Source organism: Anolis sagrei, chromosome 4 (assembly GCF_037176765.1).
Source record: "Anolis sagrei isolate rAnoSag1 chromosome 4, rAnoSag1.mat, whole genome shotgun sequence".
In the NCBI taxonomy this organism is placed as follows: Eukaryota; Metazoa; Chordata; class Lepidosauria; order Squamata; family Dactyloidae; genus Anolis; species Anolis sagrei.
In genome coordinates this window covers 175,668,420-175,685,918 of record NC_090024.1, presented here as the reverse complement: position 1 = coordinate 175,685,918, position 17,499 = coordinate 175,668,420, and the positions used below count along the sequence as shown (strand labels likewise).

Below are 17,499 nucleotides of genomic sequence, written 5' to 3'. Positions count from 1 at the left end.
CTGGATATATTTTGAAGTGGTTCACCTCCATCTATTTTTGTCTGAAACACTGAAAAAACTGTAGCATAGGCCATTCACTTAAAAAAAACCCTCTCTCTCGAATAATCTGTATTCTTGACATCAATTAAAAAATAATTTCAAGCATCAGAAAAAAGCAGAAGCACCATACATTACCCATATGCTTTGTTAGCTGAACTCGCCCCTCAGCTAGTAATTATTGAGCATTACAAAAATCTTTACAATTTCATAGAGAAAAATAGAAAAGAAAGTTATCTTCTGTGACTTTCTGCAATCTGAAAGAATATAAGGAAGGAAAGAAACACCTGAAATTAAAGCAGAACCAAAAGAGGATGAAATTTTAGAAACATTCCTGGGGGTTTGGTAATGCAAAATGTGTGTTTCTTTGCAGATCACGCTTAAAGGTAGTGAAAATGCCCAGGAACTCTTGGCTTCATTCTGTTTCAAGTTAATTTTCCCCATAGAATGCCAAATAGGCTTAACTACATAATTGAATGATGGCTGGACTCTTGCATAGAAGATTCATCTTTGTAAGTAGCAGAATGGCACTACCACAAGGGATGACATTGACAGTAGTAGTACTGCTAGCAGAGTCTTCCATGTCAGACAGATGTTTGCTGAAGAACCAGACTAAAGAACTCTTCATGCAGGGCATTTTTGCCCCATTTTGGCAACGTTTTTGAGGTCTACAATCTTGAGCATGCTTGACAATCAGTAAACCCAATGAGCTCAACTGATTGACGTCCTAGTCTCCAAGGAAGCAGAAAACAAGCTTGCTCCCTCCTCCCTGTGGCTTCCTCTCACATATTTATACATGGCTATCATATCTCCTCTCAGCCTTCTCTTCTTCAGGCTAAACATGCCCAGTTCCCTAAGCCGCTCCTCATAGGGCTTGTTCTCCAGACCCTTGATCATTTTAGTCGCCCTCCTCTGGACACATTCCAGCTTGTCAATATCTCTCTTGAATTTTGGTGCCAATTCTGGGCACCACAATTCAAGAGAGATATTGACAAGCTGGAATGTGTCCAGAGGAGGGCAAATAAAATGATCAAGGGTCTGGAGAACAAGCCCTATGAGGAGCGGCTTAGGGAACTGGGCATGTTTAGCCTGAAGAAGAGAAGGCTGAGAGGAGATATGATAGCCATGTATAAATATGTGAGAGGAAGCCACAGGGAGGAGGGAGCAAGCTTGTTTTCTGCTTCCTTGGAGACTAGGACGCGGAACAATGGCTTCAAACTACAAGAGAGGAGATTCCATCTGAACATTAGGAAGAACTTCCTGACTGTGAGAGCCGTTCAGCAGTGGAATTCTCTGCCCCGGAGTGTGGTGGAGGCTCCTTCTTTGGAAGCTTTTAAGCAGAGGGTGGATGGCCATTTGTCAGGGGTGATTTGAATGCAATATTCCTGCTTCTTGGCAGGGGGTTGGACTGGATGGCCCATGAGGTCTCTTCCAACTCCTTGATTCTATGATTCTATGACACACAGCCACACAGATCATAAGTTATTAAGGAAAGGGACAGCTTGCTTCAGAGAGGATTTGGCTACCACACATCTGTCATTACCATTTTGCTACCTCGGATTGTCTGTTGTGGAGGTAAAGGGTGTTGCCATGAGTGTTTTGTTGGGGACCATCCTCTGCTACTTTACAATACTGTTGTTATAAAGCAGGGTGGGAGAAAGCCCTTTATACTACTTGGAGAACTTCTTTGGTGATCTTTCTCAGCCAGAATATCTTTGCAGGGGGTTTTTTTAATCATGGAGTAAAAAATGATAGCAAAGAAACCCTTGGTTGAATGATCTGATGAGAATACTACTAGAAACGTGTGTGCATGATAAAATGCCATTATGGTGATGCTTCTACAGGACCAGAAAGATACGCAGCTCCTTTAGATGGTTCACATTTTCCCATTAATCCCTATAATAACCCTGTAAAATAGGTTTGTTGAGAAGTAGTGACTGACCCAAGGACATGTGGTAATCTCTATAACTAATCAGAGATTTGAACTTGGATGTCCCAGACAAGTACCACAATCATTACAATATGCTCTTGCAGACCAGATCTTACTATTTAAATGATACCAAGATTGAAAAATAGTGGTAGAAAAAACATGCAGTGACTAATGTGCTTAGTTTTCACATTATACAAATTAGGTACCTGGTTGTGACAGACTGGAAAATGGTAACCCTATATATGTTTTTTCAGAAACCACACAGAAAGCCCCCTCCTTACTCAGATCAGTGATTTGGTTTGCTAGAAACTAGTAGTTCAGTCTTTTCCCAGTCCTGAGATTTAATCCATCAATGCTTCTATAGGTCAGAGGTGGACAAAAGTGGCTGTTTTCCAGGCTGGCCAAATGTTTGACAACTCCGGTTTCTTAATTTTAAAAAAAATGAGATGCATATGTAGAAAATACATTTAAACTAGTTGAAATAAATGAAGAGCTTTCATCAAATATTATTAAATTAACATCCCTTCTCTGATCATTAACAAATAAAAGCACACACTTATTATTATTATTATTATTATTATTATTATTATTACAAGGAGTTTATATTTCTATATCAATGAACTTTAACATGTTGACTGTAATATTGATATTGATTACGACATTAACTACTCAATATGAAATTAACTATAATATTGACTATCTCATTTACAACAGCCAAAGTCACTGTGGTAATGGCTATTTTGTCACACTTAAGTTCCTTTTGCATTTCCAACCTCTTCCAAGCTCAGATGTGCTCAGATATTTCCAAGCAGCAAGAGACCAGACAAGGAATGTGGATGATATATTGATGTTAGGGGCAACCTAGGAAGATGCATATTGCCTGTGGTTAGAATTTATCCACTACAGAACTGATGAAAAGTTTTAGAGAACCCAATAATTTACTTGTTTGGTTGGTATAATTAATTCTGGTTATATAACTCTAATATGTGTCTTGGGTTTATTTGATTTGTGTGTGTGTGTTTTCATATGGTCTGTGTCTGCTTTTTGCATGATTTGCATGATTTACAAATTATTATCTCAACCAGAAATACATTAAAATATATGAAAATTTTGCACAACAAATAAAAAGCAACAATGCGAAAGGCTACAACCCTACACAAATCTGGTACTTACTTCTGAGTAAATATACATGAGATCAGGGTGTTAACTACCTTCAACTCCATAACTAATTCCCACTCCCACCAGCCAATGAGTTGTATAAACATCATTATCTACTGAATTACTATTTTAAACTTTGTAAACAGATCAACACACTTCTCCACCCACTCATTCATCTGCACTCTTGTTCAGAGTATTCTCCTTTTTGCTCAGTAGAGACAGTCATTATTGTGAGGATGCATAAGCATTCATTTTTAAATACAAGAGCTTATGAAGCTTTTACCAACAACATGAAGAGTAATTATGGGGGGTTGTTTGAAAACTCAGTCAGGATCCCTTGACGTGTACTTTGATCAGTATCAATGTAGGATTAATTAGCATGGATTATCAAGAATAGTTGGAGCATGAGTTTCAGTGGAGAACAACTTTCTGTCACATTTTATTACCTTGTATCATTTTTGCTAATAGGTGTATTATAGCTTCATGACTTTGAGTTCATTTTATTTTTCATGCTTCAATTAAAAGGAGGCGGCCAGAATCTTTAAGACAGTAATGGGAATGGCTTTTCAGAGAATTTTAATTGAGGGATTTGTTCTCAAGTTACTTTTTCCAAATCACATCTTGAAGCTTTTCTTCTTGTTATTTCATTTTAAGTGGCAGTTTCCTAAGCAGTGGTATGTATCACATCAACCTTCAATCAAGACTGTAGGAACATCAAATCCTACTCTTTATCCCATTTAACTCTAGGAGGGTTAACATACCATTTTCTGCTCACTGAAGAATATTAACCAAGCAATGATGAACTATATCAGTAATTTTACACAATAAAACAGTTCTACCAGAACCTAAAGCCACCAAAAGACTATTCATTTGCGAGTTAAGTTAATGAAATGGAGATTACCTTATATTTTCATGTGTAAATGGGGTTTTGAGCTAGAGGAATAGAGAGTGGAGAAGATATTTGTTTATTTAGGAAAATGATATCTTCTTCAAAAGTCTGGATAGGTTCATTCGAAAATATAACCTCACCAGAAGGAAACTCCCAGTCTAGCACCCTAGAATGGGAGTCTCTGTCACTGATATGATGAAGTGTGATCAAAAAGTAACTCCCAGTTTGGGTGATTGAGTTACCAATGGGCTAAATGATAATTTAACAAATGAAAGAAACTGACATTTTTGGATCAGTTGGCTAATTAAATAAAAATAATTCCTGCCCCACTTTGTTTTGCCATATAGAACATTTTGATGGAGTTACTCTAAGTCTATCATATAATTCTATCTGGCAACCCGGGATGGGGCAAAAATCCATAGAATCATAGAATCATAGTTGGAAGAGGCCTCATGGGCCATCTGGTCCAACCCCCTGCCAAGAAGCAGGAATATTGCATTCAAAGCACCCCTGACAGATGGCTATCCAAAATAATTGTTTAAAAACCTCCAAAGAGTTCCACTGCTGAATGGCTCTCATAGTCAGGAAGTTCTTCCTCATGTTCAGATGGAATCTCTTGTAGTCTGAAGCCATTGTTCTGCGTCGTAGTCTCCAGGGAAGCAGAAAACAAGCTTGCTCCCTCCTCCCTGTGACTTCCTCTCACATATTTATACATGGCTATCATATCTCCTCTCAGCCTTCTCTTCTTCAGGCTAAACATGCCCAGCTCCTTAAGCCGCTCCTCATAGGGCTTGTTCTCCAGACCCTTTATCATTTTATTTGCCCTCCTCTGGACACATTCCAGCTTGTCAACATCTCTCTTCAATTGTGGTGCCCAGAATTGGACACAATATTCCAGGTGTGGTCTAACCAAGGTGGAATAGAGGGGTAGCATTACTTCCCTAGATCTAGACACTATGCTCCTACTGATGCAGGCCAAAATCCCATTGGCTTTTTTTGCCGCCACATCACATTGTTGGCTCATGTTTAACTTGTTGTCCACGAGGACTCCAAGATCTTTTTTACACATACTGCTCTCGAGCCAGGTGTCCCCCATTCTGTATCTTTGCATTTTATTTTTCCTGCCAAAGTGGAGTATCTTGCATTTGTCACTGTTCAGCTTCATTTTGTTAGTTTTGGCCCATCTCTCTAATCTGTCAAGATCGTTTTGAATCCTGCTCCTGCCCTCTGGAGTATTGGCTATTCCTCCCAATTTGGTGTCGTCTGCAAACTTGATGATCATGTCTTCTAGCCCTTCATCTAAGTCATTAATAAAGATGTTGAACAGGACTGGGCCCAGGACAGAACCCTGCGACACTCCGCTCGTCACTTCTTTCCAGGATGAAGAGGAAGCATTGGTGAGTATCCTCTGGGTTTGTTCATTTAACCAATTACAGATCTACCTAACCGTAGTTTTGCCTAGCCCACATTGGACTAGTTTCCTTGCCAGAAGGTCATGGGGGACCTTGTCGAAGGCTTTACTGAAATCCAAGTATGCTACATCCACGGCATTCCCCGCATCTACCCAGCTTGTAACTCTATCGAAAGAAGAGATCAGATCAGTCTGACATGACTTGTTTTTGATAAATCCATGTTGACTATTAGCGATGACTGCATTTGTTTCTAAGTGTTTGCAGACTACTTCCTTAATAATTTTTTTCCAGAATCTTGCCTGGTATCGACATGAGGCTGACTAGGCGGTAATTGTTTGGGTCATCCTTTTTTCCCTTCTTGAAGATTGGGACCACATTAGCCTTCCTCCAATCTGCTGGAACTTCTCCCATTCTCCAAGAACTCTCAAAGATGATTGCCAATGGTTCTGAAATAACTTCCGCTAGTTCCTTCAATACTCTTGGGTGTAGTTGATCTGGCCCTGGGGACTTGAACTCATTTAGAGCGGCCAGGTATTCCTGGACAACTTATTTCCCAATTTGGGGTTGGATGTCCTCTAATCCCTCTAATCCCTCATCCACTCCATCTTGCTGAGGTTAAAGATGACTTTCTTTTTGTGAGAAGACTGAGGTAAAGAAGGCATTAAGTAGTTCTGCCTTTTCCCTGTCAGCATTGCCCCATCTTCTCCTCGAAGAGGCCCTATCGCCTCCTTGTTCTTCCTTTTTCTACTGACATAAGAAAAGAAGCCCTTTTTATTGTTTTTAATGTCCCTGGCAAGCCTGAGCTCATTTTGTGTTTTAGCCTTGTGGATCTTTTCCCTACAGGAGTTGGCTATTTGTTTGAATTCTTCTTTGGTGATTTCTCTCTTTTTCCACTTCTTGTACATGTCTCTTTTGTGTCTTAGCACAGTTGGAAGTTCTTTGGACATCCATTCTGGCTTCTTTGCACTTGTCCTATTTTTTCCTCTTTGTTGGCACTGTTTGCAATTGAGCCTTGAGTATTTCACTGTTTTTTTTTAAAAAAAGAAATTTTATTAGATTTTATATAGAATACAGCGAAAGAATGAGAACAATGAAGATATAGAAAAGTAAAGAAGAGAGAGAGAAAAATAGAAATCAAACACATTCTACAAAAATACACCCTCAAAAAAGAAGAGAGGAAAAAAGGAAAAAAGTGAATTCCATTCCATCTTCTTGGTTAATATTTTCTTAATACTCAAAAATATTTTCATTAATAGAAAGAAAAAAATAGTAAAATTGTCTCTCTTGTTTTTGATTTACTCAAATTGTCCAGATAGTCATGAAGATCGTCCCAATTCGTTCTTCTCATTATCTTGCCTGTATTTTTCTTCAACAAAAAAATCAATTCATCCATGTCCTTTATTTCTCTAATTTTCTCCACCCACTCCTGTATGGTGGAACTGATTCTTGCTTCCATTCTCTAGCAAAAACAATTCTAGCAGCGGTCGTAACATAAGTAAAAAGTTTATTCTCTTGTTCTGTCAATTGCAAATCTAGATCTGTAAATCCTAACAGATAATACTCCGGTTTTCTTATAAAAGTTCTTTTTAAGATCTTTTGTGTTTCCTCATGGATTTTCGTCCAAAACATTTTTGCTTCTTTACACGTCCACCACATATGGTAAAAGGAGCCAACTTGTTCTGTACATTTCCAACACTTGTCAGAAGCTGTTTTATATATTTTAGCTAATTGTTTAGGTGTGGTATACCATCTGTGGAACATTTTTATCCAGTTCTCTTTTAAATCTGTTGCATAAGTATATTTTAATTTTTTGTTCCACATTTGCTCTTTCATTTGGATTGGTCTTCTTAAATTTTGAGCCCATTTTATCATACAGTTTTTAACCTGTTCTTTTTTAGTCAGCCAGGTAAGTAATATATTATAAATATTTGATATTACTTTCTTTTCCAATTTTAAGATCTTGTCCCACATTGCTTCCTCCCAACTAAAGCCTAACTTTTTGTCCTGATTATAAAAGTCTTTAATTTGCATATAATGCAGCCAAGTGATATTGGAGAAATTTTGTTTCAATTCCTCATTCGTTTTAATGTTTTTTGTACCCTTATTTAACAAATCTCTAAAGGTTGGCCATTTTCTCCATCCTAAAAGTCTTCACTGGTATGCTTCCATAGGAGAGACCCATAAAGGTGTTTTGCAATAAAGATGCCTTTTATATTTTTGCCATACTCTCAGTAAGGATGCTCTCATTAAATGATTACCATTTTTTCCCTTTTTTTCCCTTTCGTACCATAGATAAGCATGCCATCCTACTCTTAAATCATTCCCTTCTATATTTAAAAAGTCTTCTTTGTTCAATAGTATCCAATCTTTTATCCATATCATTGCACATGCATCGTAGAATGCTTTAAAGTCTGGTAAACCCAGACCTCCTCTAATTTTTTTGTCAATCAAATTGTCATATTTTATTCTTGGTCTTCCTCCGGCCCATATACATTTTAATATCTCTTTTTCCACTTCTAATTATCAGACGATTTTGAAAAAGGAACATCAACTTCGGTAATATATTCATCTTAACCAATGATATACGACCTAAAAGTGATAGCTTCAAATGTGTCCACTTTTGTAAGTCCTTTTGTATTTTTTTCCAGGCTTCTTCATAGTTATTCTTTAATAATTGTCCATTTTTAGTCATTATCCATACTCCTAAATATTTGAGTTTCTTAACTATTTCCAGACCTGTTTGCTCCTTAATCATTTCTTGTTTCTTCTTCTCTACATTCTTCGTTAGTAGTTTCGTTTTTGACATATTAATTTTGAATCCTGCCACTGACCCACTCTTGAGAAACTCCCATCCATCCATAACTCCCTTGTTTTTTAGTATCTGTGTCCATGGAATGCTGCTCAGTGTTTCCTTCATTTTTTGGAAATCAGCTCTCGTAAAGTCCAAAATGCGGGTTTGACTTGTCTTACAAAGATACTTCCTTTGTATCTCAAATTGCAGGAGCACATGGTCACTTGCCCCTAAGGATCCGACCACTTCAACCGCATCGATCAGGTCCTCCGCATTTGTTAGGATGAGATCAAGAGTAGCCAATCCCCTTGTTGCCTCTTCTACCTTCTGGACCATGAAATTGTCCGCAAGGCAAGCAAGGAATTTGTTGGACTTTGTACTCTTGGCTGAGTTTGTTTCCAGCAAATATCGGGATAGTCATGTTTTAAATGTATCATTTTGCATTTGGCCTTCTTTGCTCTGAATTGAGAAAACATCAATGTTAACATAATATTGATGGTCCAGAACAGACAAAACGAGTTCTAAGTCTTGCAAGTCCACATAAGCAGATTTATCTGCTAATAAATCTCAAGTATTCAAAGAACACAGTTGATTCAAAGGTCTCACAATATAACATAAATGGAAAGCATACTGGATCTTACCCAGACACTCAAGAGTCTCTAGAGTAGCATGAGAACTTAATTTGAGACACTGCATGGATTCCTTAAGAAATTTTGGGGCAGAAGTTATTATTCTACTTATTCTTTATTCTGCCTTTTGTCACTTCCATCTACTTGCTTATCTGGTCCAATACTATCAGTTCTGATTAGCTACAGTGTGAGAGGCCTAAACCAAGAGTCTTTGCTCACCATCGCCTCTCATTTCGTTTAACCAAAGTCTGAACTTGGCAACTTCTGCATGCAAAAATGGTATCATACCATGTAACTATTCCAATTTGGCCATGAGAGTCCTGATTAATCTGCGATCATGACACTTTTTTAGCTGCTTTTAAACTATCCCAGATTTTCTCTTCTCATCCAAGGGCCCTTCCACACAGTCATATAACCCAGAGTATCAAGGCAGAAAATCCCACAATGTCTGCTTTGAACTGGGTCCACACTGCCACATATTCCAGTTCAATGTAGATAATGGGATCTTATTCAGCTGTGTGGAGGGGCCCCCAGTTTTCCTCATATTACTTCAACTGGTGTAAACTGTGTTCAAAGTGCAAATGTAGTTTGCACTCAGTTAATAGAGGAAAGAGGAGGACTGAATCCTGTTAGTAATTAGTAGGCTCAGTAATATTTAATGTCAGTTGCAGCTTCTCTTAGGTTGTGTGTTTTTCATTATTAGTACCTTTTGCCATCTTGACCAAGCACTGATATTTGGTAACATATATCCCACATTTCATTTGCAAAATGCTAGAACTATAGAATTGAACTGTATTCAAGTCCTAGTCTAACCTCAGGTTTGCAAGAGCTGTAGTTAAGGTATCAGTAGAAAGATGGGGAGAGATTATGAAGTTTCATTTTGCTCTGCTTTTGCACACTGTCTCTTTTTGTTCACTTTAGTGCTATAATGCCAATTGTGATATCTTCTAGAGATATAAACATAACATTGCTCTCTTGCCTGAAGTGAATAATGATTACATTGCGTTTGAATTTAAGAAATTAAAAACCTAAAGAAAAAACCAGGCATGCTCTCTGATATGTCCACTGTTTAAATTGTCCCACACAATCAAGTATTTCTATAATGGTTCATTAAATGGTCTGATATCAAATTATGCCATACTGCTGAGTCTAGTTAGACCACTTCTTTGTTTAGGTCTACGCACTGCACATTCAGAAAATGGCAACTGTCTGAAACATCCCTTTAGTATATGTACTGAGACTTACAAAGCATTGTTCACTTTACATAGATTATTTCCCAAAAGTTAACACCATCACCATCAAATGATTCACAGAAATAGATCAGCATGCCCATGGGTGATTTGAATTTCTATTGCTTAAACGACAAATTATCATGCAATATAGCTAAGCATTTTTGAGACTAAAGAGACATTTAAAAGGAGTTTATGATGTGATCCAAGCCTTTGAGCAATCCTAAAATAGCTATTTGGATTTTTAACATAGTGTTAGAGTACCATTACACAATATCCATTTTGAATTTATTGTTTATTGTTCACAACTCAGCCCTAAACATTTATTTAGTCACAACAAAACAGAACACACATCACTCCAGCATCAGAGGTGTCTAATGTTCACAAAGTAACAAAAATATGGAAATCTTTGCTTATTTTGTTTCTACATAGAAAAACAAAAACATTACAAAGTCATATTACTGCTGGGCAAGATCATGATTATTAAAAATACTGATATTTTAAATTATTTTTCACACAAAAGATAGCTTGCATAAAAACTGTTTTTGCATAAACATTGTGAAACATTGTGCAAACAAAAACATGCAGAACAATTTTTTTGCACACAGCTGGTTTCAGAAAAAATGTACAAAACCTACAGAAAGCAAGAGGGGAATAGAAGGAAGGGAAAGGGAACCTGTTTTGTTCCTCTTTTTGAAGGTACCAAAATCTTGGAACATTTGACAGTATTTCTATTAGATGTCTCAATATGTCAAGAAAACCTTTCTTATCAAGGACAAAATAAACATGTATATTCCTGATATCTATAGGACAATGTCACCCAGCTTAGATCCAACAAGGATAATTCTGCTTCTCTAACTCTTACTAGGAAACCAAGAAATAAATACATAAAAGCCATTACAGATATGAGTAAATTCTGAGATGGTACAAGCATTTATATAGAAAAGACTCCTTGTGTCCGCATTGCATTTTTTTCTCCTTAACAGATTTTCTGAAGTAAGGAGAAAAAGTAAGGAAAATCAGGGGAGATTTATGAATGGAGGAAAGCATTATTTCAACCCACCCTAAAAGTCAGTGAATGTGGCAGGATGATGGCATGATAAAAGCCTTGTCTGAAGCTGCTTTAAGTAAGTAGCACTTAACAAGAACCATGTTACAATATTCTTCAGAAAGAACAGCATCAGAAACACTTTATGTTAACATCTTGTTTTTAAGTAAGGAAGATATATTCCAAATCAACCAGCACAAGATTTCTTGTGAGTTCTCTCTTGCCAACATCAACGCTGTCTTCTTTATGAAATATCCACATTTACTACTGCAGAGAGTTAAGCTGAATGTTTCTGTGATACGTGAACATACAATGAGAATTATAGCATAGCTACCCTGCAGACACACCACTAACAGTAACCCCAGGAGGCTCAAAGAAATATCAGCACTCAAACTCGCAGAGTAAAGGTCTGAAGAGGCAGCTCTGTGAATGGATAAGTGCCCGGGGCTTCAGCAAGCACAATATAGCTGTCAGTTGTTATTATGTTAAATATTTTCTGGAAAACAGAGTTTTTCATTTTGCATGTCAGGGAGAGCAAAAACAGACACATTCAGACAATCTTCTCTTTAAGAAAACAGAAAAAAGAGCCAAGCCTTGTGGCTTACTCACCAGGGTTGGTTATAGTCAAGAGGTCAAGTTGACGCTGTTGCTGAAAAAGAAGTTACAGAAAGATAACCAATTTTAGTAGGTCACTTTAGACATGCAAAGGAAGTTGTCTGACATTTACAGGATGTTTAACTCCAAGTTAACGTGACTTAGTGTTATTTTTCTGGATAGAAGCAATGTGTCCTTTGAATGCTTTCTTGCTTGTGCTCTTAAAGTGTTAGTAATTAATTTGATGGTGAAACTGCACATCTGCCTGTTTAGATTTATTACCTCCAAGGAATCATTTAACACACCAGCAAAGGGGACTATGTCATCTAGAAAGTGAGACTGATATGCAGGATTTTGTGGCACTGTTCAGCTATCCCAAACTAAGAATCTTTTAAAATACTCCCTGGACTTTAGATGCCTTAAAATAGAGAGGTAAATGAGACTGAAGAGAGTTAAAATTGACTAGAAGAGGTTCTGAGTAATCTAGGATTTTCTAGTTACCCCAAATAACCGATCTTATAATCAAAACAACAGTGATCATTATGCAAATGAATGGCATGAGCACGAACCATTCTTGCAACAATACAGTATGAATGACAAGGACGCATGAGTATAAATAAAGAAGGCATAACATGAAGAGATGCAATATGTACTTAATGTTGCCAAAATGGCACATATTTGTATATATGAAACAATATGGAATACACTGCCATAAAGATCTGGTAGAGTCTATAAGACTCCATTTTTTACTACTAATGAACATAGTGGCATTAATCTGAATCGGTATGAAATGGGATCTTTTGGCACTTTTTGAGCTTAACTTTGGCTGGATCTACCCTGCAATATAATCCAGTTAGAATCTACATTATATGGTCAGTGTAGATCCCTATAATGCAGTTTGAACTGCACCGAACTGTATTTTATGGGTCTACCCTGGCCATATAATGCATTAAAATGTATTCACATTTGCCGATATCATTCATAATTTTGCCATTGCTTTCATAGTAGCCAGAACCGCATCTGTTCGATGTTGCTGCTATTTTAAAACATTTTTTGTTTATTTATAAATATATATCTACAAATAGGTAAAACTGATAATAACCTGTCTAGGAATGCTAACCCCTAAAGTCCGCTTGTGCCTACTCTTTGCCAATTGATGGAGAAGTAAATGCGTTATAAGCAAGTATTGGTGCAAATAACACTAATAATTTGTACATCTGCCACATTTAAAATGCCTGTCAAATGCATCACAGTTTGTTGAGTTTTCTCTTCCCATACTATCATACCAATGCTTTATTGCAATTTACTTCTTTTCCCTTACATTTCCTGATATGTTGTTATCCTTCTAAAGTCTCCTGGTCCAACATTTATGTTGCCCTGGCATTGCTGAATATACTGTCCACTTTAATTTATCTCTTCTAATCTGCTCAATAATGTCTGTGTAGCTTTCATTTATTGTCAGGCCTATTGATCCACTTCTAATCTAATTCTCATCATTATGCTGGCTCCATTCTTTTGGTGACACTTGGAAGTCCTTGAGGATGGAATCATGCCTGCAGGAACACTAAATGAAAAAAGTTTTTCTTTCCTAAATTTTGCACATTCATTGCCCCTTCGAAGCTTGTTCAAATTTTCTGTTCCATTTTTCAGCTATAAGGGGCCACATTGGGTTACTATGGGATGCACATACACCAGTAACAGGGGACTATTATTGCTACATACATGTGGGTTGCACACCAAATAATTTGGGGTGAAATCCATCTCATATAGCTTTAAGTAATACTTATGTCACTTACTGTCAGTTTGTTTCACTAAGACACTAGTGCTCCTTGCCCATTCCAAGCACTGCTGTTCCATCAGATTATGCTCCAAGGCTGAATTTATTGGGCTTGTCCCTTAACCTTGCTTTAAATTGCAATTCTCATGGCTAAACTTTTTCTGACTTAAGACTTTATAAACTTTCGGCATTCTTTTAACCTTTTCTCCTAGTAATATATTCCCCCCACTTTCTCTCTCTCTCAGTACTTACTTCTCTTCTTTGGTATTGATGCCCTTGGAGATATTTGCTGACTTTTCTATTTAATTCTAACCTTAATTAACTCAGGGTGAGTTGGAAAAGTGCAAGAAAGGGAATTATTTTGTGTAAATTAACTAATTCATTTAAGGTTAGATTATCTGCAAGATATTCTTCTGTACTACTCTTCTGTTCTTTAGCACATTGGCTGACACTGTATATCCACATGAAAATGTCCCCATAGATAGTGTTTTCTTGCAACAAGATTAGTAAATAAGATTTGTTAAATGAAGCAACCAGAACTGTTTACTTATCAACAAGGCTAATGATGACGATAGTGTTGATGATTCTAATTACATCTGACTGGGCATGAAATTCCTCTCTTTATTATAGCTGGAAAAGGGCAACACAGGAAGAAATACATATATACATAGGAAGAGAAGAGAAACCTTATTTTTGTCCGGAGAGGCCAGACAAAAATGATGCACCACTTTAAAAAAAATATAATCAGGGTTTGGAGTGAGAGCTTTCACACAAAGCAATAGAGAAATTGACGGATTCTCGGTGTATCCACCCTCAGTGACCTAAACATCATAATAAAGAGAAGAGTTGCTTTTCTAACATACACACACGCACACGCACACGCACACATACACCTGCTAATGTAAATTTCAGAATAATATGGTTGATTGCTTCCATATTTCAGATTGGATGGTGCAGGAACTGGAGACTGATTAATATTTCTGCAGTGTAGTTCATAGTTCTGTAGGTCAGGGTTGAGTAATTTACAACAACTTGGCAGTGCTATCCTCCTATTAGTTCTGTGTTACAAGTTGGCAGTTGAGCTAAAACAGACACAGAGTAATAACACCAATTAGAAAATATCTGCCAAGAGACAAATTCTGTATTCTGATTTTTTTAGTTGTTTTGTATCCCCATCCCAAAATAAACATCCATAACTCAATATGTTTAGCATTCAGAGATGTCATATAGAAGGCCCCTGTTCAACTCTGTTTACTCACAAATTACTATGTTGGGGAGCTTACCCCTCACCACTTGGCACAAGAGCCATGTTATTCCCTTAGTGACATAATATAAATTTCCCAAATGCTGAGAATGGGGAACACTAATTCTTCAGTTCTTCACAAGGTATCTATGGCACAATACGTTGTATACAGTACTGTGCAAGAACCTGAGGAGTCTATGTCCTTTCTTTGGGTACAAAGGTTAAAGTAAATAACATTTTGATCACTTCCAATTCTGTGGGTTATTTCTGGTATTAGGTAATTATCCACATGGAGCACTCTATGGGCTTCATCAGGTGGGAGAAGAATCGGTGACATGCTCCACTTTGCCACCCCTTTAAGCACATAGTCCACGGGCTCCTATTACATGCTGCAGAACTACTTATGACATGCTTAAAGGGGAAGGAAAGAGGAGCAAGCTACTACAGTGGCAACACAAACTTCCTGTGATCTAATGTATTGTCGGAGACCTCACAACCTCTGAGGATGCCTTCCACAGATAAAGGTGAAACATCAAGAGAGAATGCTTATAGAACATGACCATACAGCCCAAAAAACCTACAACAACCCAGTTTCCTGTAGTCCGCTAGGGACAATGGGCGGAAATCGGACAGTAGACACTTCCTCCCATTGGATGATCATCTGGTTGAGTTGGGCAATGCAGGGTGTGCGGCGATAGGTTTCCCATGCCTCCCGATGTCCATCATTAGAATCGCCACGATGCATGGTAATTCCGGTGGCCTTTATGGTCGTAGGAGCCCCTTGAGACATGCACTTCTAGGAGAAATACTATCTGACACAACATATCCATAGAATCTTAGAAGCACAGAGTTCAAAGAGACCACAAGGGCCATCCAGTCTAACCCCCTGCCTTACAGGAATACAGAATCATTCCCAACAGGTGGCCATTCAATCTCCAGTTTAAAACATGCAGAGAAGGAGATTCCATCCTGCTCTGTTGCAGCATATTCCACTTGTTTCCTGGGGTGAAACAAATGTCATGCCCATACATTCTAACAACACATTTCATCTTGGGAAATAGTGATATATCTCTGATCTTTCTCAATTAGAAGGTACTATTTCATTACACCTGTATTTCTGTGTCTGTGTGGTTTTTTGACCACCCAAAAATACAAAGCAATCAAACAAAGGTAAATTATGATGGTCTCATTATATATTTTTTTTCCTGGCTCTTAGTCTAACTGCTAAAGCACAATTTGTATGTACATTTTGACCAAGAAAAATTATGGTATTTCAAATCCTTTAAAAGCAGATAATCTAATCATTTAAAAACATAAAATGATATTATACTAAATAAATATCTAATCTCCTCTTTCAGTTCAAAAACCACAGGCATGTCTTTGTTCATGTAATGTAGCAAAAACGTATACTTCCTGTGCCCTGTATTACTAGTTGCAAGCTTATTATTTCATTTTATTGACATGTGACTAGGCCCTTAGTAAAATTTATCCTGTAGCTTTCATGTTGTGTACATGTATTATTGTTGTTCTGTTTTTATTGTTGATACTATTACTGTAAATGTAGAAATGGCATGTAATAAAATAGAGGAGGGAGAAGTTAAGTTGCAGAGTTCTGCACAAAAATCATTTAGGGTTCTGCGATTCCTACAATATATTGGCAAAACAATGTACATACACATGTACATACATGCAATAAACCAAAGCTCTTGCAGTCAATGAGGCAGTTTGAGTGGAATTAGATATCACTTTGTACAGAACTGTGCTTATGTTGAGAGCTCCTACCCCAACAAGTTAAGAAGACTCTTGAATACATTCAAAATAATTCAGAGAGGAGAGGAGAGGCAATATACCAGCAGAATCATGACCATCTCCTTCAAATAGACATATTTGAACCCAACAGACTGTGAAATAAAGCATCAGGTCATGGGAATGGAATTCCACTAGCTGACTGACTTTATTGCATTACTCCCTGTTTCTGCATAAAAAACTAATGAACAGAACTGAAGAAGGATCTGCACGACCAAAGAAAGTGTGTCAACACCCAATTACTGCGACATATGGCTGGATTTGCAGCAGAATGCAAGCCAGTGGAACTCTGGAGCTTCTAGGAAGTTTCAGAGGTGTGCATTGGACAAGGATACCTCATAATTGGATACCTTATAATTTCTTCCACCAGGAAAATGACAGCACAAAGAGGCCCTTCTATGCCACAGCCTCTGTCACACAAAAAGCTGTGTATGACATTAATATTTTAAAGGGTACATGTTCTTTTAAGCAGTGGTATCCATGCATACCTTATTGTAAATGTATGTATGTATGTATGTAAGGTATTTCTGCAATTAGTTTAGGCAACTTATTAGTCTATCCTTGGCTCTGGCCAATTCAACAACGAGGCTTAGGAAAACATGGAAAATGCTACATGGAGAGAATCCAATACTTGAAACCCCTTATTCATTTGGGAGACAAACTGGAAATGAACTACATGTATGACTGAGGCATGAATGTAGACAAGGTAAATTTTCTTGTGTACTAACAGTCAGTTACTACTAACAAATTATAGAGATGTGAGCTGAGATAATTTGGTTTAACTCATAAAAATGCAAAGGGAAAATTCTTCAGTGACTTTCATTGAGAGCAGAGAGTAAATGTACAAAGGCTTGTTTTAAAGCGACACACAAACCTGCAGTTGTGCATGGTGAATCCCACTGCTTGTTAAGAGCAGAGGAAGAACGCTGAAATTGTTTCCTATATGACAAATTAGAA

At 37.4% G+C, this 17,499-nt stretch overlaps 1 protein-coding gene across 2 annotated transcripts in view; it reads right to left on the bottom strand.

The window, feature by feature from the left end:
- Positions 1–17,499, bottom strand: part of BEND5 (BEN domain containing 5) — a 995,828-nt gene that overhangs the window by 501,823 nt on the left and 476,506 nt on the right. For both annotated transcript variants that reach the window (XM_067467888.1, XM_060773472.2), the window contains exon 6: positions 11,732–11,771. In XM_067467888.1, the coding sequence (XP_067323989.1) occupies positions 11,732–11,771 (40 nt within the window). The remainder of the gene's footprint in view (positions 1–11,731; positions 11,772–17,499) is intronic.